Genomic DNA, 27171 nt, shown 5'->3' with positions numbered 1-27171 from the left:
TTTACAGCCCTAAGGCCAGGTGCTTGTCCGGTTGGTTTTGCCCTGGTCGGGGTTTTAGTCTGGAATTTGCACCCTTTTTTGCATCCGTGTGTTGTCCCTGTCTCTCCCTCCCTCTTCTGTTTCTGAACAACAGAAGCAGCTGGTAGCACCCTGGGGTCCTTTTTCTGGTGCCAGCGACCAGCTCTGCGTCTCTACATGGGAGAAGCATAACTGCAGTCTCTCCCTAATCCTGTTGCCGGCCAGCCTCACCTTGCCCTGCTCACCCACCTCCCCCTACACCGATCATGGCTTTGCTCCATCACATCAGCCTCCTCCTTCTTTTCACTGTGCCCCTTTCCCGGGCTGCAAGCCAGTCCCCACTGTCCCCCAGCGCCCCGCCTGCCGTCCCTGCTCTGCCCCTCCTGCAGGCCCTGCAAACGCGGGCACCGGGCAGCCGGGGCTGGCGAATGGGGCCAGTGGGGGGGCAACACCTGCACTACATGCTGAGCCTGTACCGGCGCGCTGCTGACCGCGAAGGACGACCCCGCCACAGCCGCAGCCTGGGCACCAACACCATCCGCCTGGTCCGGACCAGTCCCCATGGGGGCCAGCCCTGGGCAGGTAAGGAGCAGGCAGGCACCAAGGGCAGTGTGGGAGCTTAGCAGAGGTGGTGAAGTGGATTTGAGCCCTGGGGTGTCTCTGCCTGCCTCCTTCCCCCTCTTCACAGTGTTCCAGGCAGGGCTGGCACGTCCACTATGGGGTCCCCCTTGGCAGGGTCCGCAGCCTGTCCCTGCCCTAGGGGTGAGATGGGCAAGGGCACTACCAGCCCTGCATGTTCCTCTCACCTTCCCATCCTGGGCAGTGGTGATGGTGCAGAGGGTGGGAATTGCCCGGGGCGCTCTCTGCCCTTCACCCAGCAGGGGAGCTGTGGCACACAGCTGGTGTTCGCTGCGGTCTCCGTGCAGCCCCGTGGCAGCAGCCCCCCTCCTGGCTGCAGCACCTCCTCCTGGGGGGGGGACACGACTCTGACTGCTGCTTCTCCGCAGGTCGCTGGTACGTCCAGCCCCTCACTTACCGCCTGGAGGGCCAGTCTGAGGCCGAGCACCTCCTCCGAGCCACTGTAGTCTACCTGCCGAGCCTACCGCTAGCCCGTGGTCGCCTCCTCTGTGCCCTAGAGCTGTCAGACACCAGCAACGGACCCGGGGCGCTGCTCAGCCCTGTCGCCCGCCCGCGCCGCGGCTGGGCAGAAGCGGATGTCACCCCTTACCTGGTGCCAGGGAACGGCAGCGCAGAGAGCCTGGCACTGCGGCACGTCTGTGTACGTGCCGGCCGGGCCAGTGGCCGTGATGCCCCAGTAATACCCAGCCACCCCTTCCTCCTCCTTTACCTCAATGACACCCAGGCTGGACTTGCATCTCTGGCGGCAGAGCCCCATCGGCACCGGCGTGACACGGGGATACTGGCCCACGACCTGCCGAGCTACTTACAGGAGCAGGAAGGGGAGAAGAGTGACTGCTCCCTGCGCCCCTTCCCCGTCAGCTTTGCTCAGCTGGGCTGGGACCACTGGATCATCGCTCCCCATCGCTACAACCCGCGCTACTGCAAGGGTGCCTGTCCCCGCCTGCTCCGCCACGACTACCACTCACCCAACCACGCTGTGGTGCAAAGCTTTGTCCATCAGCTGGTGGATGCCAATGTGCCCTGGCCCTCCTGCGTCCCCTACCGCTACAGCCCCATCAGCGTTCTCATGATTGAGCGTGATGGCAGCATCCTCTACAAGGAGTATGAGAACATGATAGCAGAGTCCTGCACCTGCCGGTAATGCTGCCTGGGCACATTGCCCCAGGCTCTGCTCGACCCTGCCACATCGAACTCCAGGGACTGTCTTGCTCTGCCTGGGGTGATTCATCTCCCTTCCCTGCGTGGCCGCTCTTCTACAGGAAGGTTTTACCATGGCAGTTTTATGTAAATTGTAATTTTTTAAAGGCAGGCACCTGTGAGGGGGTGGTTGCCCTGTGGCATCTGTCCTTCCTGCAGCCCCAAGGCTGCTGCCCGCTCTTGGGGGGCGGGAGGGCTTGGCTTGATGCTCCCAGAAGAGAACTGTGTCCCTGAACTGGAGCATGAAGCTCCTAAGATGTGGCTGGGGATCTTCTGGTGGAGCCAGGGCAGGGAGGGTGAGCAGTCCAGATGTCGCTGTGCTTGGCACCAAGCTGGTGTTGTCAGTATCTGATGCAGTCTTGGCTGTGGGATTCCTTCCCACCTCGTGTGGACTTAATCGTGTCTAGTCCTAGCTGCAGCTGCATCTCACTGGGCTGGGAATTGGGCTTGGTGGGGAGGGGGACCTATCTCCTGCCCAGTGGCTCTGCTCTGGGAGGCTGTAGAAACTGGAAGGACCCAAGCTGCCTGCTCTGTTCCCAGTGCTGGGGTCAGGCAGCTGCCTGTGCAGGCTCTGCCTGTGGCTTCCTCTGTCACCCCTATCCTGTCCTTCACCTCTTTGGCTTGCCCTCTAGCAGGGCTCAAGTCTCACCCTATCCCAGGGGTTGTGCTCCCAGTTGTAGTGTTCCTCTGCCTTCTTGCACTTTTGTTTCATGGGGCTTGGCCTCCCAGCCCATGCCTGTTCCTGGAGGGATTGGTTGCACTTCCAGCACTCCAGCCACCTGACTTTCCTCTATTTATTGCTGACCATGTAAATAAATAAGCTGATGGATTTTGCTAAAGACCATCTTGGCCTGTTCTTGCTCTGTCTTGGGGGTGCAGTGGGTTGCCCCCCGGCTGGGCTGGTGCAGACTGTGTTGCTGTGCAGCCACCCTTGAGCTTGCATCGGAGAGGGTGGGTGCTGATCACTGCTGTGTGCGAGACTTAAAGCCCAGCTGGTTCAAGCAGAAGAAGGGGCTGCTTTGGACCATAGTCCTGTTCTGGGTCAGGGAGGACCAGATCTGGCTGCAGGCAGCTGCACTGGTGCAGGTGGAGATAAGAGATCTTCTCGTACCTCTACATGGGGCAGGTCCTGGGGGACCAATATGCTGCATCTCTCTGGGCTGTCTGACACCATGGGCAAGGCATTTGGTTGCCAGGGTTATTTTGGGAAGGTGTCTGCAGGCAAACCTGCCTGTTCCAGGGCACAACACCCCATGTTTGCAAAGCTGGGGCAAGGTTCCCCTTCTTTGAGCAGTGAGGCATGGGTGGCAGCAGTAATCCTTGTCCCCAGTGCTTGATGGCACTGCCAGCTGGGTACTGTCTCTGCATCCTTGTCTTGTGGCTCTTGGCCTCTAGCCCCATCTGTTATTTCTGTCCCAATCTCTGTGGGGATGTTTCAGCACTTCTTCCCTCTGGGGGGTGTTTGCTATGGGGAAAGATGCTGTTCAGTCTCCTACCCTACCTGCCAGCTCCAGAGTTTCTTCCCCATCTTGACAGACTGAGAAGCTTCAGAGCCTTGTGATCCTCTCCTGCCTCTGGGCACACATCCTGCCAGGAGGCTTGGGGAGGGAAACCACTTTTGCTTTGTTGGATGCTCCTGGACCTGACCCCAGAGGGAAGATTTTCCCCTGTCAATCACCAGCAGTGTGGTTTCCTCTGCACTTATAGTGAGGCTTGTTCTGCCAAAGGGATGGAGGAGCAGCAGTTCACAGAAAGAGCCACTGTCCCTGGCTGACCATGGCATGGTGCCCATACCAGCACCAGGGCTGTCAGGGCAGCCATGCAGAGGGTGCAGAGCTCCCGGCTGTGTGCCCTGGGGTGCCTCTGGGGAATGGCTTTTCCTGTGGATCCCACAGCCATGCGAAGGGTGTTAAAGGGCCATCCTGCCATCTGTGGCAACTCAAACATTTGTGCAGGGCAGTGACCTGAGAGGAGCAGTGCCCAGCGGCAGCACTGATGGTCAGAGCTAGAAGCACCATGGCAGCCTCAGCCCCTGCCGTGCTGTGCACCAGCCAAGGTAGCAGAGCCAGGGGGGCTTCCTCTGCTCCCCTGGGCACAACCACCAGTCTGGTGCTGCTTCTCTCCCTCACTGCTCCTCTCCCTCCTCTTGCTTCTCCCCAGCCCTCTCCAGGTGAATCTGGGCATGGAGGGTGGGCAACAGGGGCTCGGGGCCTTAGCACCCCTTTTTCTGCCCCATCTGCCCCTCTGGGTGCTGCAGGAGCCCTAGGTGGAGACAGGGGGCAAGCACCCACCCGGTTGCCCCTCATGACACCCATCTGGAGGACAGTGGGCAGCAGACCCCTTGGTGCCCACTGCCACCACAGCCTTGAGTGTGTCACCAGGGCCTGCAGGTGAGCAGGGACCCCTGCTTGTCCCCTGTATGACCCAGTGCCCAGCCTCGCCTGTACCCCTGGGACCACACATATCTCTGTCACTACATTGTGTCCAGCACTGGCACCCACCCATGTACCCCAGTGTTCCCATCCCTGGGGCATCACAAGTACCCTAATCCCATCAGCCTCCTCAGCTTCATGAGTTCTCCACCCTGGGACATGACCTCACTCCCTGGTCTTCTCAGTCCAGGGACCTTACAGGCACCCCATTCCCAGTGTGTCCCGTCCCAGTGACCCAGCCAGTGCAGCCCCATGGCCAAACCTCAGCAGAGCCCAGCTTTGTCCCCAGCCCAGAGATGCCTCCTCCCTGGGACTCACGGCCACTCTGCCCCACAGAGCCGGGTGCTGTGCACCACCGCAGTATGAGTGCTGACAGCTACCAGCAACCCCAGGAGTTTCCACCCTGCACTGGGGGCACCAGAGACCAGAGTGCACAGTGTATTCACTGCCAGGACAGGACTCCTCAGCAGCCACATGTACCCTGGCAACCCTGGGGAAGGACTGTGCCAACAAGCCCCTGGGGCACTGCTGTGGCTCAGCCACTCCGGATGCTCCATGTAGGTAATAAACCCGCTGCTCCCTGCCTGCATCTAGCAGCTTCCTGCCCTGCCTGTGCAAAGATGAACAGGTTACACAGGGGTTACCCTATGCCCCAGGGTGGCATAGGGTGGCACATGGGCTCCTGCCTCTCACCCAATGGGTGCTGGGTCCATCATAGTCCCCACTTGGCCCCCACCTGCCCCGATGGGGAGAGGGACGCTGGGAACCCCCAGGAACCCACCACACCTGCACGTTGCCAATATGCTTGTGTGCACGTGAGCATATTTGTGCAATGCACATGTGTGCTTGTGCCTATACATGTAGGTGTATATATATGTGCCTGTGCCTATGTCTGTGCATGTGCATGCATATGATTATGTATGTGCATGGGAAATGTATGTGCACTTGTGTGTATGTATGTCTATGCATGTATATGTATGTCTATGCATGTGTGTGTATACGTGGGTATGTATATGTGTGTACACATGTGGATGTACATATGTGTGTATGTGCATGTATTTCTGTCTCTGTATATGTATATGTGTGGAGGCCTGTATGTGTCACGTGTGTATGTGCTGTGTACTCATGGAAGTGCACGAGTAAGTATATATGCACAGGTGTGTACAGATGTGTGTGCATGGATGTGCGTGCACACATGGGTGTGCCTGTGCACGTGCCTACGCCGGTAGGTGTATGTGCAGGTGTGCATGTCCATGCCGCTGTGTGTATCCACACTGACACACACATCCCTGTCTCTGTCCGTACGCAGGTCTGTGTGTCTGTGCACCCCCCCCGGCACGCGTGTCCCTGTGTCCGTACAGTCCCGGCGTCCGCCCACAGCGCAGCGCGCCCTCCTCTCACCAGGGGGCGCCGCCGCCTCCCCCCGTCCCCCGCGCCCTCCACCGCATGCCCGCCGGGGCCCCCGCAGTTGGGTCCTGCCCGCTCCGCAGTGAGCACCGGCCGTACAGGGACCGCCGCCCCCGGCGGGAAGCGCTGAGCAGCGCGGACGGGGAGGCCGCTCCTGAGGAGCCGCGATGTCCGGGGCAGAGCTGCGGGCGGCAGCGAGCAGGCGGTGCCGGGGGGCGGGGCGCTGCCAGGACCCTGAGCAACACGGGCCGGCCCCCCAGTGCCGCTGTCCGTCGCGCCCGGTGGTGCAGCCGCCGCCGCCGCCATGCGCAGCCGGAGCAATTCGGGCGTGCGGCTGGACGGGTACGCGCGCCTGGTGCAGCAGACTATCCTCCGGCACCAGGTGTGGGACCGTGTCCGGGGAGGGGAGGGGGTCGGAGCGGGGCGGAACCTGCCCCACTGCGGGACCCGCCGGCCCTGGGCCTGAGGCGCAGCTGCCTGACTGCTGGCGGCGTCGGCCGTGGTTAACGGGGAAACGGGCCACGGCCCCTCGGTGTTGCCCCCTCTGCAGGACGCGGTGACCGGCCTGCTCCCCGCCAGCGCCGACCACCGGGATGCCTGGGTGCGGGATAACGTCTACAGTATCCTGGCCGTCTGGGGGCTGGGCCTGGCCTACCGCAAGAATGCCGACCGCGATGAGGACAAGGCCAAGGCCTACGAGCTGGAGCAGGTAGAAGGGAGCCGGCGGGAGGGAGGGCCCGTGGCGGCCGCCCAGTCTGACCGGTGGTACCCGGACACAGTTTCACCTCCCGGCTGGATTGCTTTTGGCACAGCCAGGCTCTGGGACCAAAGGGCCATGCGAGGCTATGCAGTGAGGATGGGGACAGCGCTGGCCTTAGGCGCAGGGAAGGACACACAATAGAAAAGGACTTCAGAGCCTGCTCTTCCCAGAGCACGGTGGAGCCCATCTAGAGGGTCCAGCTCTCTGGCTCTAGGGTGATCTTGGGATGCAGTCCTTCTCCCAGAGGCTAGCAAGCTGCATCCTGCAGCCATGCCCTCCGTTCCCCTGTACGGTAGCTTGGCTTTGCTGGCAGACCAAGAAATCATGCTTCCCTGTGCTGTTGCCTGGGGCGAAGGGGCCCTGGAAATGTGAGCAGGGGCTCCAGTTACAGACTCCAGAGCTCCACAAAGGTCAGCAGCCAGCTGATCCTGAGTCAGGGCTTCTGCCTGCCACATGGGGATTTACAAGGCTGCTTTCCTTGTTCCTGCAGAGTGTGGTGAAGCTGATGCGGGGGCTGCTCCAGTGCATGATGAGACAGGTAGGGGACTGGGTAGTGCCTCCAAGGGTCAAGTGGTCCCCTCAAAGCCTAGCTCTGCTACAAAGACTGTCAGTCCCAACTGAGCCATCTCTCCCCAGCCTTCCTTGGTGAGAGGAGGGGAGGCCTCCTTCCAGCAAGTCTCGAAATAAAGTCTGAGTTGGCATCTGTCCCTGGTGTGATGGAAGTCCCAGTGCTATGGGCTGGTGGCCAGCAAAGCCTTTGCCACCTGCTCCCTTCTTTTGTGGCGTGGCTGGTGCTGGGACTCTGCAGCTCTTCTCCTTGAGAGCATTTGGGGCCCTTTTTGCTGCACTCAGTGCAGCCATGTCTGCAGGCCTTCCATGGCTGCAGCCCTGCACTAGGGTGGTACATGACCCTTGATGTGTGGAGGGGCTCAGTCTGGGGGCTGTAGGATTTCTGCTCTGCCAGATGTGGCACTGCATGCTGGGCTGATGGCATGGGTCAGCGCTTGTCTCCAGGGCTGCCAGACCTCTCTGGAGACAGGGTTTCAGGAATGCCTGCATCTCTTTGCCCTTCTCAAGGTGGATAAGGTGGAAGCGTTCAAGTACAGCCAGAGCACCAAGGACTGCCTGCATGCCAAGTACAACACCCATACCTGTGCCACTGTGGTGGGGGACAATGAGTGGGGTCACCTACAGATGGATGCCACCTCTCTCTACCTGCTCATGCTGGCGCAGATGACAGCCTCAGGTGATGCCACTGGGGGATGCCATTGCTGCTTTGAGCATGCTTATCTCCCAGACTTTTCCACATTCTTAGTTTGGGTGCAACTTCTTGCATGCCAAGTTGCTGCAGTGGCCTCCATGACTTCCCTCTTTTCTTACACTTGCAGCACCCAGTGTGGATTTGGGCCCCTTGGTGTCTGTCTGTCTAAGAGCCCCTGTTTGCCTGAATCCTCAAAGCTTCCATAGCAGGGTGGGAGTAAGGATGAGAGCCAGTTGGGATGTGGCTCCCCTGGGGCAGGCATGCTGTGAGGGGCACAGGGACCAGCTTGGGTCACAGCATTCCCTTCCTAGGGTTGCCTGTGGGCTTGGGGTGACTAATGTGAATTGCTCCCCCTGCTTCAGGCCTCCACATCATCCACAGCCTGGATGAAGTCAACTTTATCCAGAACCTCGTGTTCTACATTGAAGCAGCCTACAAAACTGCGGTGGGTAGCCTGTGCTGGGGAAAGAGGGTGCAGGTGGTGGGCTGGTGCCCAGGGGCAGCTGTAGGTCACTCCTGGGCTCCAGTGGGCAGAGTCCCACTGTGCCTGCTGGGAGCGACGCGGACTGGTCCCCCAGTGCCGCTGTCCGTTGCACCCGGTGTTGCCACCGTAGCCACTGCCATGCGCAGCCGGAGCAATTCGGGCCTGCGGCTGGATGGGTACATACACCTGGTGCAGCAGACCATCCTTCGGCACCAGGTGTGGGACTGTGTCCGGGAGGGGGTTGAAGCAGGGTGGATCCTCCCCCACTGCGGGGCCCCCCAGGCCTGAGGTGCTGCTGCCCAGCCCTGCTGGCGGCGTCGGCCGTGGTTAACTGGGAAATGGGCCATGGCCTCTCGGTGTTGCCCCCTTTGCAGGGTGGCATTTGAAGTCTTTCTGGGCATGCTGTAAGCTATTGCTCACTCCAACGTGCCACTGCCTCTGCACAGGACTTTGGGATATGGGAGCGTGGAGACAAGACAAACCAGGGTATCACCGAGCTGAATGCTAGCTCTGTCGGCATGGCCAAGGTAAGCTGGGGGGAGAGGTGCTGGTGCCAGAGAGCACCAGTGACCCCATGCTGCTTTTTTGTAGAGAAGGCTGGGCATGTTGAACTACTGAATCTCAGCTCCCCAAGCAGTGATAGTTCCTGGGGAGGAAGGCTTTTCACTTTGTATGCTGGGATAAAACTGCTCCTCTTGCCCAAGTTGTGCCTGAACCAGGAGTGAGAAGTTAATTGGGGTGTGTGGCAGAAATGCCCAAGGGCCTGTGAGATGTAGTGGCAGAAATGCCCAAGGGCCTGTGAGATGTAGTTAAGTTCTTATCGGGGTGCTCTGCAGCCAAGCAGGGTTTGCGTTTAAGTTTCGGAAATGTGGCACACACAGGGGCTGGCACAGGGTGAGGGTGCTTTCAGGTGAGCAGCGTGGTGCAGGACTTGCTGCTTTGGGTCTCACCCTGCTTGCAGGCTGCCCTGGAGGCACTGGATGAGTTGGATCTCTTTGGAGCAAAGGGAGGCCCACAGTCTGTGATAAGGGTGCTGTCGGATGAGGTCCAGCATTGCCAGGTGAGACCTGCATGGGCTTTACACCATCGCAAGATGACCTGTGATCTGCTGGTGTTGCAGTGTGGATGATGCCTGGCCTTAGAACCTAAGCACCCCTACTTTCCCCTCCAACCAGTCCATCCTCCACTCGATGCTGCCCAGGGCCTCCACATCCAAGGAAGTTGATGCCAGCGTGCTCTCTGTCATCTCCTACCCAGCATTTGCTGTGGAGGACAGTGAGCTGGTGGAGATCACCAAGCAAGAGATCATCATGAAACTGCAGGTGAGTGACTCTGCCCTTGTCTTGCCCTCCCCAGGAGGTAGCTGCAGTCCCAACTGCTGTAGCCCTTTTCTCCCCAAGAACATGCTCAGGGATGAGGTGCTGGGCTGTCTTCTCCCAGTCTCCATGACTCCTGGCCAGGATGTGCCAAGTGAGTCCTGTGTGCTGTGGCCCTAGGCTGATCATAGTGCCTAAGCTCTGGGTGAGCAAGTGAGACGGTATTTTGCTGAAGGAGGACCACACCTGCTTCTGCACTGAAGGTATGAGGTATCTCACACTGTTCCTCCTGCTAAGCACTACTCTCCCTCTTTCCCAGGGGCGCTACGGCTGCTGCCGCTTCCTGCGGGATGGATACAGGACTCCCAAAGAGGTGAGTGTGTGCAGCCCTGCTGCCTCCCCCCATGCCCGAACAGCAGTGCCAAGCATCAGCAGTGTGAGCTGCATTTGCAGCTCCCCCGGTGCAGTGTCAAGGCTATGGTGAGGAGCACGGGGAAGATGAGAGCCCTGAAGCAGCCCCAGGCTGTGTCATGGGTCTGGGCAAGGCTTCCCAAAATGCCAGAGCCCACTGCAGAGGTGGTACGTCCTGTCAGTGCCCGTGGCAGATGGGCAGAGGCTGGCTCTGCATCTTGGGACCTGGCGGTATGTGTCTATTAGCTTTGGGGAAAATGGGACAATGCCCCATCAGGGAGCCCTGCCATTGTGGGCTCTTTCCCCAGTTCTTTCCAGGCTGCACAAGTCCTGAGTGAGGGCTGGAGGCCTGTGGAGGTGACTGCAGCATTCCTCCCTCAACACTGTACAGTCACTGTCACTGCACAGGCACAGTGCACATCTTGGGGCCTGGCTCTGCAGCAGTACTGGAGGTCACAACCCTGCTTCTGCCTCTCCTGGGACAGAAGGCAGCTTGTGTGCTGCCACACTTGGCTCTCAGCAGAGCGAGTGGAGCCTTTCTCCTGCTGCTGTGGGGCAGGAAACCAGGAAAATTTTATAAGCAATGTCCTGATTTTATAACCACAGAATGAGGAAATGGTACTTGGAGGGTCTTAAATTATCACCCATTGGGCCCATTATTTGCTGGGGTTCCTCTGGGCGTGTGTGTCTCTAAATGCTTTTCCTCTGCTGTGCCTCTTCAGACCTGACCATAATAGGCAGCGTATGTGGCAGCATCTCTCCAGAGCCAGGGAAGAGCAGCAGCATCTCCAGTCTGACTTTTCCACTGCTCAAGCTTTGCCAGAGTGCAAAGCTATGGATTGCTTTTGGGGAGCTGTGAGGGGCAGGAAAGGCAGTGCTGCCTGCAGAGGCACTGCAGCTTTGTGGATTCAAACGAGTTTGGGAGCTTGTGGCCATTGTGCAGGCACTATAGAACACACACGTTCCCTGTGTGCTCTCTGCCTGACAGTCTGCTAAGGCCACCCGTCTCCCTTCTTTGCAGCAGAGTTAAAGCAGGCAGCAGGAAAGGTTGATGGTCATAAGTTCCCTGGAGCACTACAGCACACACATCTGGGGTGGGAGGATTTGTCACAGGCAGGCCTCCATCCTGACCCCTTCCCTTGTGCCAGGCTTGCAGTTCTACCCACTGGCAGAAGGGCCCCTGCTTGTGCCCCTGCTCTCTAGCCCAAGCCCTGATGATGCTGGAAGAGGCAGGGGCTGAGGGGCTAGGGGACAGTAGGCAAGGTGAAGGGGATGCAGGTGTCCCCAGGGCAGCAAGGGAGATGTGCTGTTGTACAGGACTCTGAGGTGCTCTCCTGGGGACAGGGTAGGTTCCCTTTGCTCAGATGGGGTGAGTCCCTGTAGCATTAGTGCAGGGATCTGGGAGAGAATGCCTGATGGCAAGAACACAGCTTGGAGGTGAAGCTGCTTTTTGGCTCTCTCAGCCATCATCTGCAGAAGAGCACTGGGAGGACATTCTGAGACTGGGGCCTCAGGGGAGTAGCAGTCCTGTTTGAAGGGATCCTGCCACCCACCACCCTCACTGCTGTCACCCTCCCTGCAGGACCCCAACCGCTCCTACTATGAGCCTGCAGAGCTGAAGCTGTTTGAAAACATCGAGTGTGAGTGGCCCCTCTTCTGGGCATACCTGATCATTGATGGGATTTTCAGTGGAAACATGGAGCAGGTAAAGGAGGCAGGACCTGCCATGCTGCTGGAAGAAGTCCCTGGCAAAGGAGGCGTGCAGGGAGCCATGCCCAGGGCAGACTCCTTTCCTCTGTCCTCAGGTGCAGGAGTACCGGGAAGCCCTCGAGGGGGTTCTCATCAAGGGGAAGAATGGGGTACGCCTAGTACCGGAGCTGTACAGCGTTCCACCAGATAAGGTGGGTGGTCCTGAGCTACAGGGGGAGTGGAAATATCATCAGATAATTACGATCAGATTTTAACAGTTCGTTAACTCACACATGGTGGCTTCCATGCACATGGAAACCCCGTGAGAAAAACAACCAACCAACCAAAACCTAACCTGCTATTCCACTCCCCCGCCTGAAAAAAACCCCAAAACAAAGCATTCTTGCCCCCCTACACAAGTTGCTGTGCTGACAGGGTGCAACCTGGAGTTCAGTCCTCTTGAGAGCTCAGGACACACAGACTGGGGCTGAGAAGGTGCTGAGGATGTGTGAGCCTGGGCTGAGAGAGATGGCCTCCTGGTGCCCGGGTGCTGTAGCATCTGGAGCATTGCCCCAGTGCTCCTGGGGAATGTCAGCTATTCCAGGGGATATCTCAGCATCTTGGGAACCAAAACACTGAGCAGCTGGTGTGGTGTCTGGCACGGGTGTCTAGGGCAATCACAAGAAGTTGTGAAGAACATAGCTGGGAGGTTTTGGGCCCTCTGTGGCAAATGCTTTCCCAGGTTCTTATTTTAAGCCTGGAACTGCTGGACTTTGAAATGCAATGATGATGATTCACAGCATCCTGTGCGTGTGGATCCCTCCCTGACCTCCTGGCTTGCCTTCCAGGTGGATGAGGAGTACAGGAACCCTCACACTGTGGACAGGATACCCATGGGCAAGCTGCCACTCATGTGGGGACAGTCCCTCTACATCCTGGGCTGCTTGATGGCAGAGGTATGGTCATTCATAGTGCTAGGAGGGGCTGTGGGGTGAGGCTCTGAGCTCTGAAAGGGCAAATATTGCCACCCTGTGCCACCTACCATGGGGAACCTGTCACTTCCACCTTGCAGGACCTCTTAAAGGTGGGTGGTCTGTAGGCATCACCCACTTTAGCCTGCACATGAAATGTTGATCTCATACCTTTTTTTCCTCAGGGGTTTCTAGCTCCTGGTGAAATAGATCCCCTCAACCGCCGGTTTGCGACTGTCCCTAAGCCTGATGTGGTGATCCAAGGTGAGAGAAAGGACCCAGTTCCAAACTCCTGTGCCTCGCAGGCCTGGGGACTCTGCGTGTGTGGAGTTCATGGGGGTGGCTCTGCTGGCTGGGTGGCTGCCAGTGCAGCAGGTCTCAGCCCTGGCAAGGTGGGTGTAAGATGGGGTGTAAGTCCTTCTGCTCCACCCTGCATTGCCCCAGGGGAACACCACCGGCTACAGCCTCCTCTGCAGACAGGTTGAAAAGCCACTCAGGACGGAAGGCTTGGTGGGGAGAGTGTCAGGGGGAGCAAGGCAGACCTCTGCAGTGGGAAGTGGTTCCCAAAGAGACCCCCGATAGCCGCCTTTATGTGACATAGCACCTGTGTGTCCCCAGAGGTGCAGACCAGCACTCCTCACTCTGGTGCCCCTGCCACACTGAGCCTGTCCTCCTCCCTCTGCAGTGTGCATTCTGGCAGAAACAGAGGGGATCAAGGCTGCCCTGAGGAAGGAGGACATCGATGTGGAGACTGTGGCAGATGTCTACCCCATTCAAGTGCAGCCTGCTCGCATCCTTAGCCACATCTACGCCCGGCTGGGTAAGCTGGGCTCCCTGCACCTGCAGAAAAAGGGGTGCAGAAGAGTCTGTCCCTTACCCTGGCATTGCTGCTCATCCATACCTAGCTAGTGGAGGCTCTTCTACCCTTTCCTTGGCCTGGTAAAGGTGAACTTGGGCCCAAGGGGAACCGGCATGGCAGACGGTGCTGTGCAGTGTAATTCTAAAACAGGTAAAGCTTTGGCATTGCAGTTGCACAGTCACCCCAGGTACAGGCAGGGGTTATAGGATGCACTTGGTGTGGACAGGAACCAGCTTTTGTTCATGTGTCCCAGATGTTAATGGGGGAGGCAAGCCAGACTCCAGAGAAGGTCCCCTGGCAGTTCCTGGCTTGCTGAGAGAGCCTGTAGCTGAGGTGAGGTGGCCGCTGTTGGAGGGTTGGCAGGGCTGTTCCCTGATGCAGCGGCCCTTTGGGCACAGGGCTTGTGTGAAGCTGGAGAGCTGGCCTGGGCCAGAGGAGGAACCTGACCCACTGCAGGCTGCATGTGCTGGCTAATTTAAGCCACCAAAATGCCAAGTGTAACATGGGCAAAGGGAGCAGGGGAACAGCTCAGCAGCTGCCAGGGCTGACGTGAGCGAGGGGTGATGCTGCTGCTGCACCATCCTGGGCTCTGGGAGTAATTCTAGGAGCAATGGGAATGTTTACAGAGCTCTTGGCTTTGGGAGACCAGCCCTGTGCAGGGGGGAACCCCTGGTCTTGCCCCGGCTTCCAATGTACCCCAAAACCCAGAGGTGTGGCATATTCTGGAAGCCAGGACAGGCTGTTCCTGTTTCAGTAAGTGTTCCTGGGGAGGGCCTGGTATCTCTAGCCACTGGGCAGGGCTGTGGGGTAGAGCATCACTGTGCTTTCGTGCCATGCCAGCACGACACAAGGTCCTGGGGTATCCCAAGCACAAACCAGCTGTTCCCTCCTGGCTGGGAGTGCAGAAGCCTGACTCTGCTTGCTGCATCCCTTTCATGAGGAGGCTTTCACTAAAAACTCCTCCTCCTGGACCCCTAGGCCGCAACAAGAAGATGGGCCTGACAGGACGGCCCTATCGGCACATGGGTGTCCTTGGGACCTCCAAGCTCTACAAGATCAGGAAGAACATCTTTACGTTCACCCCACAGGTGGGTGCTATTCCCTGCTGCCAGGAGATCTGGAACTAAGCAGGAGGGTTCCCCACTGGCTGAGTGCTCGGGGGGTGCCCAGCACTCTCTGAACAGCCTGAAGCAGCCCCAGCTCTGTGGGGTGGAGCAGCAGTTGGTGGTCCTGGCTACATGCATGCTGGGAGAAGATGGTTTCAGCGTTCCAGTGATCAGTGTTGGGTGGAAATCTCTGCTTACCCTGACAAGAGCACTAGGAAAAGGCTGATGGCAGGACAGGGATCCCTTTGTGCCCTGTGTCCAGCATGGTGCAGGGATGAATAGGGTTGCAAGCCTGGCACTGTGGGAAGTGCATGTTTGCTTGGGATGGGCACAGCACAGACCGGTAGCTGTGTGGGGCTTGTGTGACACTGCTGCTGAGCTGTGGTCTTACCTTGCCGTAGTTGTTAGTGGCCAGTAGCTGCCCTGGGGACTGAGGGTGTCTTTTTAGGCTCTACTGATGCTTAGCAGGTGAAATGGGGCACGCTGCTGGTGCAGGGGATCACTGGGTCCACTGTGTGGCTGGCCTGGCTGATCGCCTGCGGGAAGATGTGAATGATGCTAAAGGTGGCTGTGGGAAGGGCTTCTCATGTCTCCTCCCATCCTCACAGTTCATAGACCAGCAGCAGTTCTACCTGGCTCTTGACAACAGGATGATTGTGGAGATGCTGAGGACAGACCTCTCGTACATCTGCAGCCGCTGGAGGATGACTGGACGGCCAACCATCACCTTCCTTGTCTCCCACACCATGCTCGGTATAGACCCTTCAACCTCACAAGGCGTTTGGCTAGAGCAGCTCTGGGAATCAGCCCATGCAGGAAGAAGTGGGTGGGCAGTTGTGTCAGTAATGCTGGGGCTGGAGGAGCCAGAAGCATCCTGTGAAGAGCTTGCTGCTCAAAGGAGCTGCACTGGGTTAGCAGAGGGAGAGCCTGACTGCCTCTGTCTGTCCCCAACAGATGAATCTGGCAAAAGTGTGCATCCCACAGTGCTGGTGATGCTGCGGAAACTGCAGGATGGGTATTTTGGTGGTGCAAGGTGAGTGCAGCTTCCTGGAGAGGGCTGGTGGCCCCCAAGAGCCTGTTTATGAGGGTACCTGCTGGGCCTGAGCATCAGCTCTTGGGGAGCAAGCTGTGGAGAATACCTTGGGGTGTGTTAGGCTGTAAGTGCACCCTGGGCTACAGTCCCAGCAGAAGAGATGTGAGAAAGTTCATAGCTCTTTATGCCACTAAATCCATGGCTGCAGGATCCCTCTATCACCTTTTGGGCAGCCCTTTTATGCCTGCCTGTGGCTGGAGGAGTTGCAGGTAGCTAAAGCAGTCATGGGGGCATAGTATGCTCCTGGGCAAGTACATCTCTCCCTGCCAAAAAGCCTGTCCTGTATCCAGAAGGCAAAGCCAAGGTACTGCTCCCCCCCTCCTCTCTGTGTGACGTCCCCTCCTCTTGCCCAGGATCCAGACGGGTAAGTTGTCGGAGCTCCTGACAACGTCATGCCGAACGCACCTCAGCTTTATGGACCCTGGGCCAGAGGGTAAGGTCTTTGCCAAAAGTTACGAGCTCAGCATTGGCAGCTCTGAGGAGCTAGACGCAGAGGAGTGGCTGCATGGCTTGCAGGTAGCAGAGGATGGTAAGGGGGAACAGGCCAGTTGCTGCTGTAGCGTAGCAAATGCCAAACTCACCCGTAAACCCGTAACACCCAACTACCCCACCAGCACCTGCCATCATGTTCTTCATACACTTGGGTGTTCACCATGTTTCTGTTCTCATCTGACCCTCCATCAATAACCTTGTCTGGGTGACACTCAGGGTGACACCAGTGGGGTGGGACCAGGTGAATTCATGCAGCCTCACCAAGGGGTTTCCCAGCCAGCTATTGCTGAACTGTTGTGGACATGGAGAGCATGGAGGATGCTCTGGAATCAGCCAATCTGGCTATTGTTTAGGGAAGAGACACAGGTTTGGCAACCTGCCTCTGCTTGAGAGATTGGGCTGAGGATCTTTGGAACACCAGTGACAGTGCAGAAAGTGATGGGACTGTGCCCAAGATGGTGGGGAAAACTCACCATGTCTCTAAGCAATCCAAGTGTTGTTTTCCCAAAGCCTTTGATCCTCTCTAGGCAGGGCTGCTCCAGTGGGTGCCAAATTGAGGTCTTGCTGCTGTGGATATGGTGCCTCAAAGAGCCTTGGCCCACCACAGTGTGATGGACACATCTTGTCCTGAGACCATGTGGGGTGCAAGGTTTGCAGTTTCTTTTGCAAACATGCCTGGGTGCATCCTCCTGTGTGACCTGGTGCTGATCATCTTCCCAGCCTTCCCATCAGTCTGCTCTGCTTCTGCTGCTTCTGCAGCCAGTGTCTGCACTGCTGTGACTCTGAATACTCATTTCTCTTGCCCTCCTTTCGCTTTGCCTGAAGTGTCCTTGTAGGCTGCACCTGGGCTTCTCCAAGGTGTCTCCTTCTTTGCAGCCCCAAGGGGAGATGGGGCCTGCCTAGCCTCTCTACAGCACTTATAAAATGCTTAATTTTCAGTGTTCCCTCTGGTCAGATGCTGCAGCCAGACAGGGTGATGTTCTCGAGCCTGAAGTCTGGAGGACTCTTCCTTCAGGCACTGTCATAAGGCATCCCTGCCAGATATGGAAAGGGAATGCTGTGATGTGGGCCTCTGATGCTGTCTGCGTCTCATCTCCTGAGGAAGGACATACCACGAAGCTCATCTGCCAGCTGGAGAGCAGCATGGCTTTGCCCTGGCCCACTGGCTGGAAGTGCTCAACAGCTCTTAGTTGTGTTGCATTGCTTTGGCATGGGGCATCTCCCCCTTGGGATATGCCTATCACTGTTATTTCCTGGCTGAGGAGAGAGGTGGCTTCTGAGCACCCTCGTCCATGATGCAGGAAACGAGCAGTGGGCCCTTGTGCTCCTGTTGTGGCACTGGGAGTGATGGCAGCTGTTGTAGGTTGGGCAAAGCAGGAGCTGTAGCTTCTTCTCTAACTTCTAATCAGAAATAACTGGTAATTTCTAATTAGAAACAACTGTTGTAAAACCCACTCTGCCTTGCTCCCATGCTGGAGTCCTGCTTGGATGAGGCCTTGCTGTGCTGGGGTGCTCCCAAGCACCCCATATGGACAGGCTGCCCCTGGTTGTGCCTCCCCCTATCATCCCTGGAGGGAACGAGCACGAGGATTTCACTGTGGCGTTGGGGCAGGCTTTGCCATCCTTGTGCAGGCTCAGACCCAGCACATCCTGCATCCCCATCACTTCTTTCATCTGGGTGGGACCCCGAGGGAGGCCGGCTGGCAGCCAGTGTCCCAGGCAGTGGAGCAGAGTGGGAACAGGGGTCTCATCGCTGTGGGACTTCAGGCACCAGACCCATGTTGTCATTTTGTTCAGCCAGCAAAGCTTCACCCTTGCTGAGGTGCGTGCGGGAGATTTCTTCTGCCTGGGGCACAAAGCAGCTGAGCCCCCTCTTGTGCCTCCCCTTCAGCAGACACATACGACGAGGTTGCTCAGTATCTGGACCACTTGCTGCAGCATACAGCTCCGCAGGCGAACCTGCCTCCCACTGCACAGCGGGGAGGCCTGAGCCGCTTCCGTGCTGCTGTCCACACCACCCGTGACCTCATGTCCTTGGCATCCAAGGCCAGGGACCTTCACATCCAGAGTGAGTAACTCCAGCACCCTCTCTGCCTTTGGTCAAGCCCAGGGGTAAGGCTGAGGTGCTCTGGGACCTTTCCAAGCTGTGCAATGCCTGGGCCTCATAGACTGAAAAGAAGCCCACACTGGGGCCATTGAAGTACCTTGGGGTTGGTGTGTGTGCATTCCTTATGGAAAATTCTGAATGACAAGCAATGACAGCTCCCTGTGGTGTTCCTCTAGCATGGTGGGGTGGCCTGCTTCTCCCATGGGCCACTTCTCTGCAGGGGCTGACAGGGGAGCAGTGTGTCAAATGTGAGGTGGGTTGGGGTTGGGAAGTATCTGCACCAACCTTGGTTTTCTTTTAGATGTTGGCATGTATGTCCCCAGCAAGATCATCCAGGCATCCCAGCAGTCTGTCAAACTGCTGGGTTCACCCCACCAGCATGATGTGGATGGCAAGGTGAGCCCTGTCCCTCTCAGGCTGGCCAAGCAGTGCCATCATTTCAGCTAGAGCCAGAGGGTCCCTGTGGGGCTGCATGGGGAAGGGTTAGTGTTTGGTGAGGGAGAGTGTCTACAGATGAATGTCCTCAGCTCCACAACCAGACTGCTCTTGGTGTGGGGTGCTCATAGTGCTAACCAGGAGCACGGGTCTCTCTTCCTTCAGAGCAGCACACTCTATGCGGATATGAACCTGCCCCGCGATGAGGATGGCAATGTGGACTGCAGGGCACTGGTGGACCAGCTGCGTGTCTGCCCCACGCTGCAGGAGCAAGCGGACATCCTCTACATGCTCCATATCCTCAAGTATGGCAAGCTCCAGGTGCTGCAGGCTCACTGAACAGAGCACAGCACAGCTGTGCAGTCATCCCCACCTGCAGAGCACAGGGCTGCTTCAGGGCAAGCTGCTGGCTGTAACCCAGGATCTCCTTCAATGCAGAGGACCTGAGTGGCACACGGGGCTTGACGGTGAGCCTGGCCCCACAGTGAAGGAGCTCCTCACTGAGCTGTACACACGGGTCGGGGACACTCGCCAGTGGGCCCTGATCCGCTACATCTCTGGCATCCTCAAGAAGAAGGTGGAAGCTCTGGATGAGGTAACAACCGTACATTTGGCCTTCAGCTGGCTGAGGTCTGCCGGGCAGGAGGCTGCAGAGTGGGCAGACAAACTGCACCTGCATCTGCTCTGTCTCGCCCTGCCTTGGGCCGAGGCCCAGTGTCTGAGCTGTTGGTGATGTCTGGGGTGACCCTTACTGTCCCCAGGCCTGTACTGACCTCCTGTCTCACCAGAAGCATTTGACAGTGGGGCTGCCCCCGGAGCCGCGTGAGAAGACGATCTCCACGTGAGTGTGGCCTCTCTCCCTCCTGGCGCATGCTGGCCTGGGGATGGATGCGGACCCGCTGCCCTCGAAGCCTCTGGGAGGAGCGGCTCTGGGTGGCCATCCCCAGCCTGCGTCTCTCCACTCTGGGCAGTGTGAACCAGAAGGGATGCAGGGTTCACTCTGCTGCGTCTCACCTCTGCTCCCTCCATAGCCCGATCCCCTATGAAGAGCTTGTTCGCCTTATTGATGAAGCCAGTGAGAAGAACCTCAGTGTGTCCATCCTCACCCAGGTGATGGGCCAGGGTGACAGAGGCCCCTGGCCTAGGGTTGTCTGCCCTGGTGAACAGCAGTGGAGTGACCTGCCCCTTCCCCTCTAGGAGATCATGGTATACTTGGCCATGTACATCCGCACGCAGCCCGTGCTCTTCGCTGAGATGTTCCGCATTCGTATTGGACTCATCATTCAGGTGATGGCAACGGAGCTGGCGCACTCTCTACGCTGCTCAGGTACGTGCAGTGGGGACAGCACCTGGTTGGGTGTGCTGCTGCAACTGGGATCCCATCAGCAGGGAAGAGAAGTACTGTTAAAAGTGGCCAGCTCAGCTCCAGGGCAAGACCCTGCACTGAAAGTGCTAGGGACTGTTCTCAGGCACAGCAGGGTGATTTCACTTCAGTCTGTACTCAGTCGTGTGTTGGGCTGACATGGGGAAGAGTTCCTGTTGTAGGCAAAACCTGGAGTTAGTGTACGCCCCTGGAGGATGAGCTCCTGTACCAGTGCTTCCCCTGCTGACAGAATGGTGTGCAGGCTAGAAATGTCCCAGGAGGGCTGTGAAGTGGGGTACAACATCTCAGCTCTGATCTCTCCAGCTGGAGAAGCCACTGAGAACCTGATGAATCTCAGCCCATCAGACATGAAGAGCCTTCTCTACCACATCCTGTCTGGCAAGGAGTTTGGGGTGGAAAGGAGCGGTGAGTCTCTCAGCAGGGTTGAGAAAGCACCTCTGGGCAAAGCTGGGTGCTGGTGCAGAGCGTGGCCTGAACTGAAGCAGTTGCATGCTGTGCTCAGGGATCTCTGGTGCTGGCTGGGATAGAGGGCGAGGGTGTGTAGAGGTACCAGTGCCCAGGCAGAGGCAAGGAATGTGTGTGCCCTGAGCCACAGTACCCACTCCAGGCCTCTCTTTTCCAGTGCGATCAGTTGATTCATCAGTCACCACTGCTATCTCCATCTGTGAGGTGGGAGCCATTGGGGCCACCAAGCACGAGCGTTCCGGCATCGTCAGGCTGAAAAGTGAAATCAAGCAGGTGAGGGCAGGTGGTGCAGGCTGCTCCTGCCAGGAACAGCTACAGGACAAGCAGGATTGATGGGGAAGCAGGAGGGAGCTTGCTCCTGGGCTTCAGAGAGCTTACAGCTGCTTCCAGGATCTGCTTTTAGCTCCAGTCCTGCCCTGTTGGGAGAACTGGAGCAAATCTGTTAATGGGACTTGGGATTTCTTTGGCAGAGCAAGCAGTACAGGGGGAACACAGGAGTGCTTGGGAAGTGAAGGGGTGGGAAGGACCACGCAGCATCCCAGGCGTTGCTGGTGTCCTGGTGGGCCTCTTCCAGCAGCAGCAATGTCATTTCCTTCTTCTCTTGCAGCAGCTGGATAAGCGTAGGCAGTCTCTGCCTGGAAGTAAGGTGATGCCCCCTGATCCTCCTGCACCCTCAGCTTTTGTCCCTTACACCACACACCAGGACAGCTTTCGAGCATGCATGAGTTAGCGAGCTTTCCTAAGCAAACCTGAGTGAGCTGCTGCAGCAGTGAGCTGGCTGCCCCTCTGAAGGTGTAGGGTTGCTGTGTTCAGGACTGGAAGGGAGGCTGGCTCGCTGGGGAAAGGTTGCCATTGCTCACCATGCTGTGGAGCCCAGGGCTGGCACTGTCCCACAGCCTTTGTGTGAGACCTGCCATATTTGGTCTGGCAGGGAGGAAGCCTTCTTTAGGTTGTGTTGTCATTAGAACCTGCTGGGATCTGTGCTCCATAGCTGCTGTGGCCTAATAGACTCCATTATACCCATGAAAACTTGCTGAGCATGATGGGGTGATATTATTCTAGTGCAGTGACCATCAGTGGCCCTGTCTAGTAGCTCACTGGTGGTTGCAGCATCCTCCCTGTAGTCTCCTCAGGGAGAGGATCTCTCAGCTGTCTCCTCAGCTGTTTCTTCTCTGGGGGAAGAAGCTCCTGCCCAGCTGCAAGTATTTCCTCTGTAGCCTAGCATGTGTCCAGGACAAGTCCTGACTTCTAGTCCCGAAAAGACAGGGCCTGCAGGGCCCAGGCTGTTGCAGCAGGTTTATGTCTGGTCTGCAGCAACAGGAAACCTGTCATTACAAGATGGACCATGTACATGATGAGGAGGGTCATCCATGGGCAGTAGCAACCTTGCTACTGCCTGGTCTTGCTACTGGCCCCCTGGTCTGCCTGAGACCAAACCCCACCTATGCCAGCAGCCAGCAGAGCAGTAGCAGCCCTGCTCCCATGTGCCCACCAGCAAGAGCTCACTGCCACTGCAGCACCAGTGTGCAGAGGCCTTGCAGCCACCCTGCAAGGTGCAGCCATTCCCCTCTGGTGCTAACATGCAACTTCCCACAGGTTTGCCCTTTAAAACTGCCTCTCCAGCTAAGCATAGCCCCTGGGATAACTGCTCTGTGACCTGAGCTTGGTCTGTGCTGCTGCTGCTCTGCTTGCTGTTGTGGCTTGCTTGCGCCAGTACAGTCTGATTTTGGTCTCTCCCTTTCTCCTCCAGCCCCTTGATTTGCAGTCCGGGGACGCTGAGCTCAAGTCCTCTCTGGTAACTGGTGTTTGTTGGCATCATGTGTGGGTCTGACCTGCTTATGGCTGCACAAAGGAGCTGTGTGCTGGGGGTGCTGCAGGGTGGCTTTGCTGTGAAGGGGGATGAAAGCCAGGCTGGAGGAGCATGAACTCTTGGGCAGCAGCAGGGTGTGTTCTTGTGGGTATTTACTCTACAGCAGTCTCTGTGATCCTTGTCTTGTGTCGGCTTAGTCTCCTGGGCATGCGGAGCTGCTGGGCCAGGTTTCCTTTTCAAGCATGCTGGAAGACCAGGGCAGCAAGGACAGCCGCCAGGGCCAGTGGCAGCGGAGACGGCGGCTGGATGGGGCCCTCAACCGCGTCCCTGTGGGCTTCTATCAGAAGGTCTGGAAGGTCCTGCAGAAGGTGAGCTGGGTGCCTGGCTGGCTCCTCCATGCACGTGAGCCTGTGGGTCCCATGCACCAGCCTTGCTAGGGCAGCTTGCCAGGTGCCTGAGGATAGTTCCTAATGTCCTGTAGATAAATGCTTCCTGGACTGGCTGGCCTGGAAAGCTGCCTTATAGGCACACGGAACCTACCTTATACTGTGCTGAGCCTTGCACAGTAATGGATAATGGGTTTACCCATTAGCCAGGCAGGGGCAGGCTGGAGCCGCAGCTGAAGCAGCTCTGGGCACTGCTTGTCCATGGTGAGCCAGGGAGCAGAGCCCCATGCTGAGTGTGCGACTGGGGGGTGTGGTGTGCGTGCTCTGGCTGATGCCAAACCGGTGGGGAAGGAGCGATGCTGTGCAGGGAGTTAGGAGGTGAAGCTAGGGTGTGTGGGCAGTGTGCATCAGTGCACAAGGGGGAGTGAGCTGGTGGACTGGTCCTATGTGTTCTAGCATAGGTGCTTCTCAACGCCATAACCATGGTCTCTCCTCGTCCTGCAGTGCCATGGCCTTTCTGTGGAGGGCTTTGTTCTCCCCTCTTCAACAACCAGAGAGGTAGGAGGTTTATGTGAGGGGGCAGCAGGGTAGGTGGGTTTATGTGAGGGGGGTTTGTGTGAGGGGGAAGCAGGGTAGGTGGGTTGATGCTGGGTTGCCCTGTGCAAGCACTCAGCATTGCTCAGGACTTCTGCTGGCAGTAGGGTGCTGCAGGTGCCTTTCTTTCTCCCTCCTCACAGATGACCCCTGGGGAAATAAAGTTTGCTGTGCATGTGGAGTCGGTCCTCAACCGTGTGCCCCAGCCAGAGTACAGGCAGCTGCTGGTGGAGGCTATCTTAGTGCTCACTATGCTGGTGGACATGGAGGTGCACACCATTGGTGGCATCATAGCTGTGGAAAGGATCTTGCATATGGCCAACGACCTCTTCTACGAGGAGCAGGTAAGGGCCAGGCCTCACACAGGAGCCACAGGTTGCACCCAGGGCCACTGGCTGCGTTCCCTACAGCCAAGCAGCAGTCACGCATGCAGACAGTCCTGCCTGTTGCCCTCATTGTGTTCATGGGGCACAGCAAATACGTAGCGTACTCCTCGCGTTGTTCACCATCAGTGTGTCACACTGCCTTATTCCTGATGCTTCCTTTCTCCTTCCCTGTCCGACATCCAGAAAGCCCTGGGCGCTGATGAGCACATGCTGGAGAGGGATCCCACGACAGGCATCTGCAGCCTGCTGTATGATAGTGCACCAAGTGGGCGGTTCGGCACCATGACCTACCTGTCCAAGTCGGTGGCCATGTACGTGTACGACTTCCTGCCTGCCGATGGCTGCTCCATGCAGTAGCTCTCACAACTCCTCACTCTAGGGTGCAGATGCTGCAGAAGGGTTGTTTCATATAGCTTATAAAAATGGGCATTAGGTAGCTTGCAGGAAGCCTGTGTGGCCATCTTCCCTCTTAGTCATGCCCTCTTGGTGTCTGAGCAGCTCTCCTGAAGAGCTCTGTGGGAAGTTTGCGTTGTCCTAAGCTGTGTGCAGCCTGGGCTGGCAGGGAAAGGCTGAGCTTTGAAGCCTGCTTCTTTTAGAAGTGTCTGCCTGCACAGCTCCTCCTGGGCCATCACCCCCAAAGGTATGTGTGTTTGAGGGAGGTGGAAAGGGCCCCCTTCACCAGGTGTGTGTGCAGCACTGCAGTGTGCCCTGCAGATGCCTCCAGCAGATTTTATGGTTTTAACCTGTTCTGTGCTGCTTTTTATTCCAAATGTGCAGGGTTTACACTAATGTAGGCTGGAACTCTTGCTCTCCCTGCTGCTGGTGGAAAAGCTTAATTAGAGGAATACAGGGTGCCCCTGAACCTGTCCCCCAGCACACCCAAAAGCAAAATGGTCCCACCCAGCCACAGCTCTGCTGCTTGGAAGTAGGCAGCCCATCTCACTGAAGATGGGGTCAGGGGTCCTGTATACAGAGCTGGGGAGGCTGTGGAAGCCAGGAGCATCCCAAGGTGGTAACAGATCCCAGTTACCACCGAGCTGCGAGGACAGGGCTTCTGGCTGGTGGTTGTTGGTGGCAGCCCCTCTGTGCCATCTCTGCTTCTGGCAGTGTCACTAATGGCCAAGTCACAGGCTCCCGAGCTCATACACGTCCTGTAAAGTAGCTTTGAGCTGGCTGCTCAGTTTGGTGTTAGCTGTGCCGTGACAAATGTGCTGTGAATACTCAGCTCTGCCCTCTGCCCCCATCTTCCGCAGCCTTTCACTGGAGAGGGGTTGTGACTTTAAGAGTGGTTCCCAGTTCTACTGTATCCTACAGGTCAAACCCCGCACAGGATAGTGTAGTCAGACTGATGGGGAACAGGCACACACACTCCAGAGTGGCGGGGTGGGTGAGGTTATAAAATCATAAATAGTTTGGGTTGGAAAGGACCTTTCCAGGTCGTCTAGTCCAATGCCCCTGCAATGAGCAGGAGCATCTTCAACTGTATCAGACTGCTCAGAACCACAATCAGCCCAGCCTTGAATGTTTCCAGGGATGGGGCATCTACCACATCTCTGGGCAACTTGTGCTGGTGTTTTTCACCACCATCATCTTAAAACCTTTCTTCCTTAGACCACACATAAACCCTCTTTTAATTTTAAAGAAGAGAGATTGCCAGTGAAGACTGAGCAAAAACATTGTTGAGTACCTCAGCATTCTCCTCACCCTGTGTTACTGGTTTACCAGTCTTACTCATCAAGAGGGTTTTGCTTTCTTTGACCCTCCTTTTCTGGCTGATATACCTGTAGAAGACCTTTTATCATTCTTTTTGTCCCTTGCCAAGTTCATCTCCAGCTGTACCATGGCCTTCCTGACCCCAATCCAACACAGTCAGGCAGTGTCCCTGTACCATTCCCAGGATACCTCTCTCTGCTTCCACTGCCTGTGCATTTCCTTCTTGCACTTTAGTTTGACCAGGTCTCAACTCTTGCCTTCCTTTCCTGATTTCTCGCACATGGGGATTGAGAGCTCTTGTGCTCTATGGAAAACATCCTTAAAGACTTGCCAGCTGTCTGCTTCCTTGTCCTTGAGGGCAGCGTTTCAGGGGTCACACAGCTCAATCCCTTGAGCAGCTGGCAGTTGCTTTCCTAAAATTCAGGGTCCTGACTTTTACTCTTTGCCTTACCTGTATCCCTCAGGACTGCAAACTCCACCAGTGCATGAGCATTGCAGCCCAGGCTGCTCCAGTCTCAATGTCACCAGCTGGCTCACTTGAGTGGGTAACCATCAGATCCAGTATTGCTTCCCCTCAGGTATAGGGCTGCCTATTATGTGGTATAAGAAGTTACACTCCATGCATGCCAGGAGTCTCCTGGATTGCTGTGCTGAGTTGATCCTGGCTGGGTGCCCACTGCCCACCAGAGTTGTTCTGTCTCTCCTCAGCTGGATAGGGGAAAGAAAATACAATGAGAGGCTCCTGGGTTAGGATAAGGACAGGGAGATCATTCACCAGTTGTCATGGGCAATGCAGACTGACTTGGGGAAATGAGTTTAATTTATTACCAATCAAATCACAGTAGGATAATGAGAAATAAAACCTAAATCTTAAAGCACCTCCCTCCCCTCCTGTTCTGGGCTCAGTTTTACTCCTATTTTCTCTACGTCCTTCCCCACATTGCCACAGGGGGATGGGGAATGGGGGTTGTGGCCAGTTCACACCTCTGGCATCCCGCCCTCTGCAGGAGGAGGACTCCTCACGCTCTTCCCCTGCTCTGACATGGGCTCCATCCCATAGGAAACAGTCCTCCACAAACTCCAACATGAGGAGCTGGCATTGGCTCTCCCAAACATGGGGGAGCCTTCTGGCAGCTTCTTACAGAATCCACCCTGTAACCCCCAACCCCACTACCAGGCCCTTGCCACACAGACTCCATACAGTTGTCTGCAACTTCTTCAGCAGCTCTTGGCTGAGGTCCTCTGAGAAGATGAAAGGCTGTGAGTGCAATGCCTCCTGTACCTGGAGTCAGAAGGCTTTGTCCACAGGCTCCCCTTGACAACATGGCCTGCAAAACCACAAGGTTCCCTTTGTTGCCTTTGTCTCCAGTTCTTACTGAGAAGCTTTCAACCTGCTCATGGCTGTTTTTCTGAGACAGCTTCTCACAATCTATCCATTTCTAGATGCAGAGGGCAACAGTGTTGCCCCTCCTTCCTCACCTGTCCCTCTTGACCAGCTTGTAGCCATTGACAACCATTGCACTTCACTGGTGAGGTTCATCCCACCAAGTTTCAGTAAGGGCAACCAGGTTGTAGCTTTCTCGCAGCAGTCACTTCCAGCTCCTCCTGTTTGTTGCCCATGACACGTGTTGGTGTAGAGGCACTTCAGCTGGGTTGTTGGTCATGTCACCTTCCTTTGCCTGGTATTTCCCTCTTGGCTCCTATTACTTCAGCATATGTGTAAGACTTAAAGTGTGCTGCAGTGTACCCAGCA

General features: G+C 56.9%; 2 protein-coding genes across 2 annotated transcripts; both read left to right on the top strand.

The window, feature by feature from the left end:
* On the top strand, positions 1-1924 carry BMP15 (bone morphogenetic protein 15). The gene is made up of 2 exons (XM_005143580.3): positions 1-600; positions 1026-1924. The coding sequence occupies exons 1-2, from the start codon at positions 285-287 to the stop codon at positions 1799-1801; spliced, it is 1092 nt and encodes a 363-aa protein (XP_005143637.2). The 5' UTR covers positions 1-284; the 3' UTR covers positions 1802-1924.
* A 3866-nt stretch (positions 1925-5790) lies between these two features.
* On the top strand, positions 5791-26296 carry PHKA1 (phosphorylase kinase regulatory subunit alpha 1). Its single transcript, XM_034064116.1, has 33 exons — positions 5791-6078; positions 6247-6405; positions 6947-6994; positions 7534-7702; positions 8080-8162; positions 8648-8728; positions 9163-9261; positions 9377-9523; positions 9837-9890; positions 11511-11633; positions 11734-11829; positions 12466-12573; positions 12774-12852; positions 13274-13408; positions 14426-14535; positions 15162-15306; positions 15508-15586; positions 16000-16079; positions 18030-18206; positions 18547-18641; positions 18846-18985; positions 19119-19275; positions 19442-19521; positions 19712-19790; positions 19878-20007; positions 20368-20469; positions 20687-20802; positions 21137-21175; positions 22280-22324; positions 22537-22707; positions 23230-23283; positions 23463-23663; positions 23889-26296. Exons 1-33 carry the CDS (start codon positions 6001-6003, stop codon positions 24060-24062), a joined length of 3633 nt encoding a protein of 1210 aa, XP_033920007.1. The 5' UTR covers positions 5791-6000; the 3' UTR covers positions 24063-26296.
* Positions 26297-27171: the final 875 nt, after the last annotated feature.

This window comes from Melopsittacus undulatus, chromosome 6 (genome assembly GCF_012275295.1).
Source record: "Melopsittacus undulatus isolate bMelUnd1 chromosome 6, bMelUnd1.mat.Z, whole genome shotgun sequence".
Classification (NCBI taxonomy): domain Eukaryota; kingdom Metazoa; phylum Chordata; class Aves; order Psittaciformes; family Psittaculidae; genus Melopsittacus; species Melopsittacus undulatus.
The sequence above is the reverse complement of the archived record's forward strand: the minus strand, read 5'-3'. Positions and strand labels throughout refer to the sequence as shown.

Bases quoted from the DNA above. Each gene is read 5' to 3' on its own strand.
- BMP15 (XM_005143580.3), top strand. From the start codon at position 285: ATGGCTTTGCTCCATCACATCAGCCTCCTCCTTCTTTTCACTGTGCCC. The intron at 601-1,025 runs GTAAGGAGCAGG...GCTTCTCCGCAG, and splicing joins TGGGGGCCAGCCCTGGGCAG to GTCGCTGGTACGTCCAGCCC.
- PHKA1 (XM_034064116.1), top strand. From the start codon at position 6,001: ATGCGCAGCCGGAGCAATTCGGGCGTGCGGCTGGACGGGTACGCGCGC. The intron at 6,406-6,946 runs GTAGAAGGGAGC...TTGTTCCTGCAG, and splicing joins AGGCCTACGAGCTGGAGCAG to AGTGTGGTGAAGCTGATGCG. The intron at 12,853-13,273 runs GTGAGAGAAAGG...CTCCCTCTGCAG, and splicing joins GCCTGATGTGGTGATCCAAG to TGTGCATTCTGGCAGAAACA.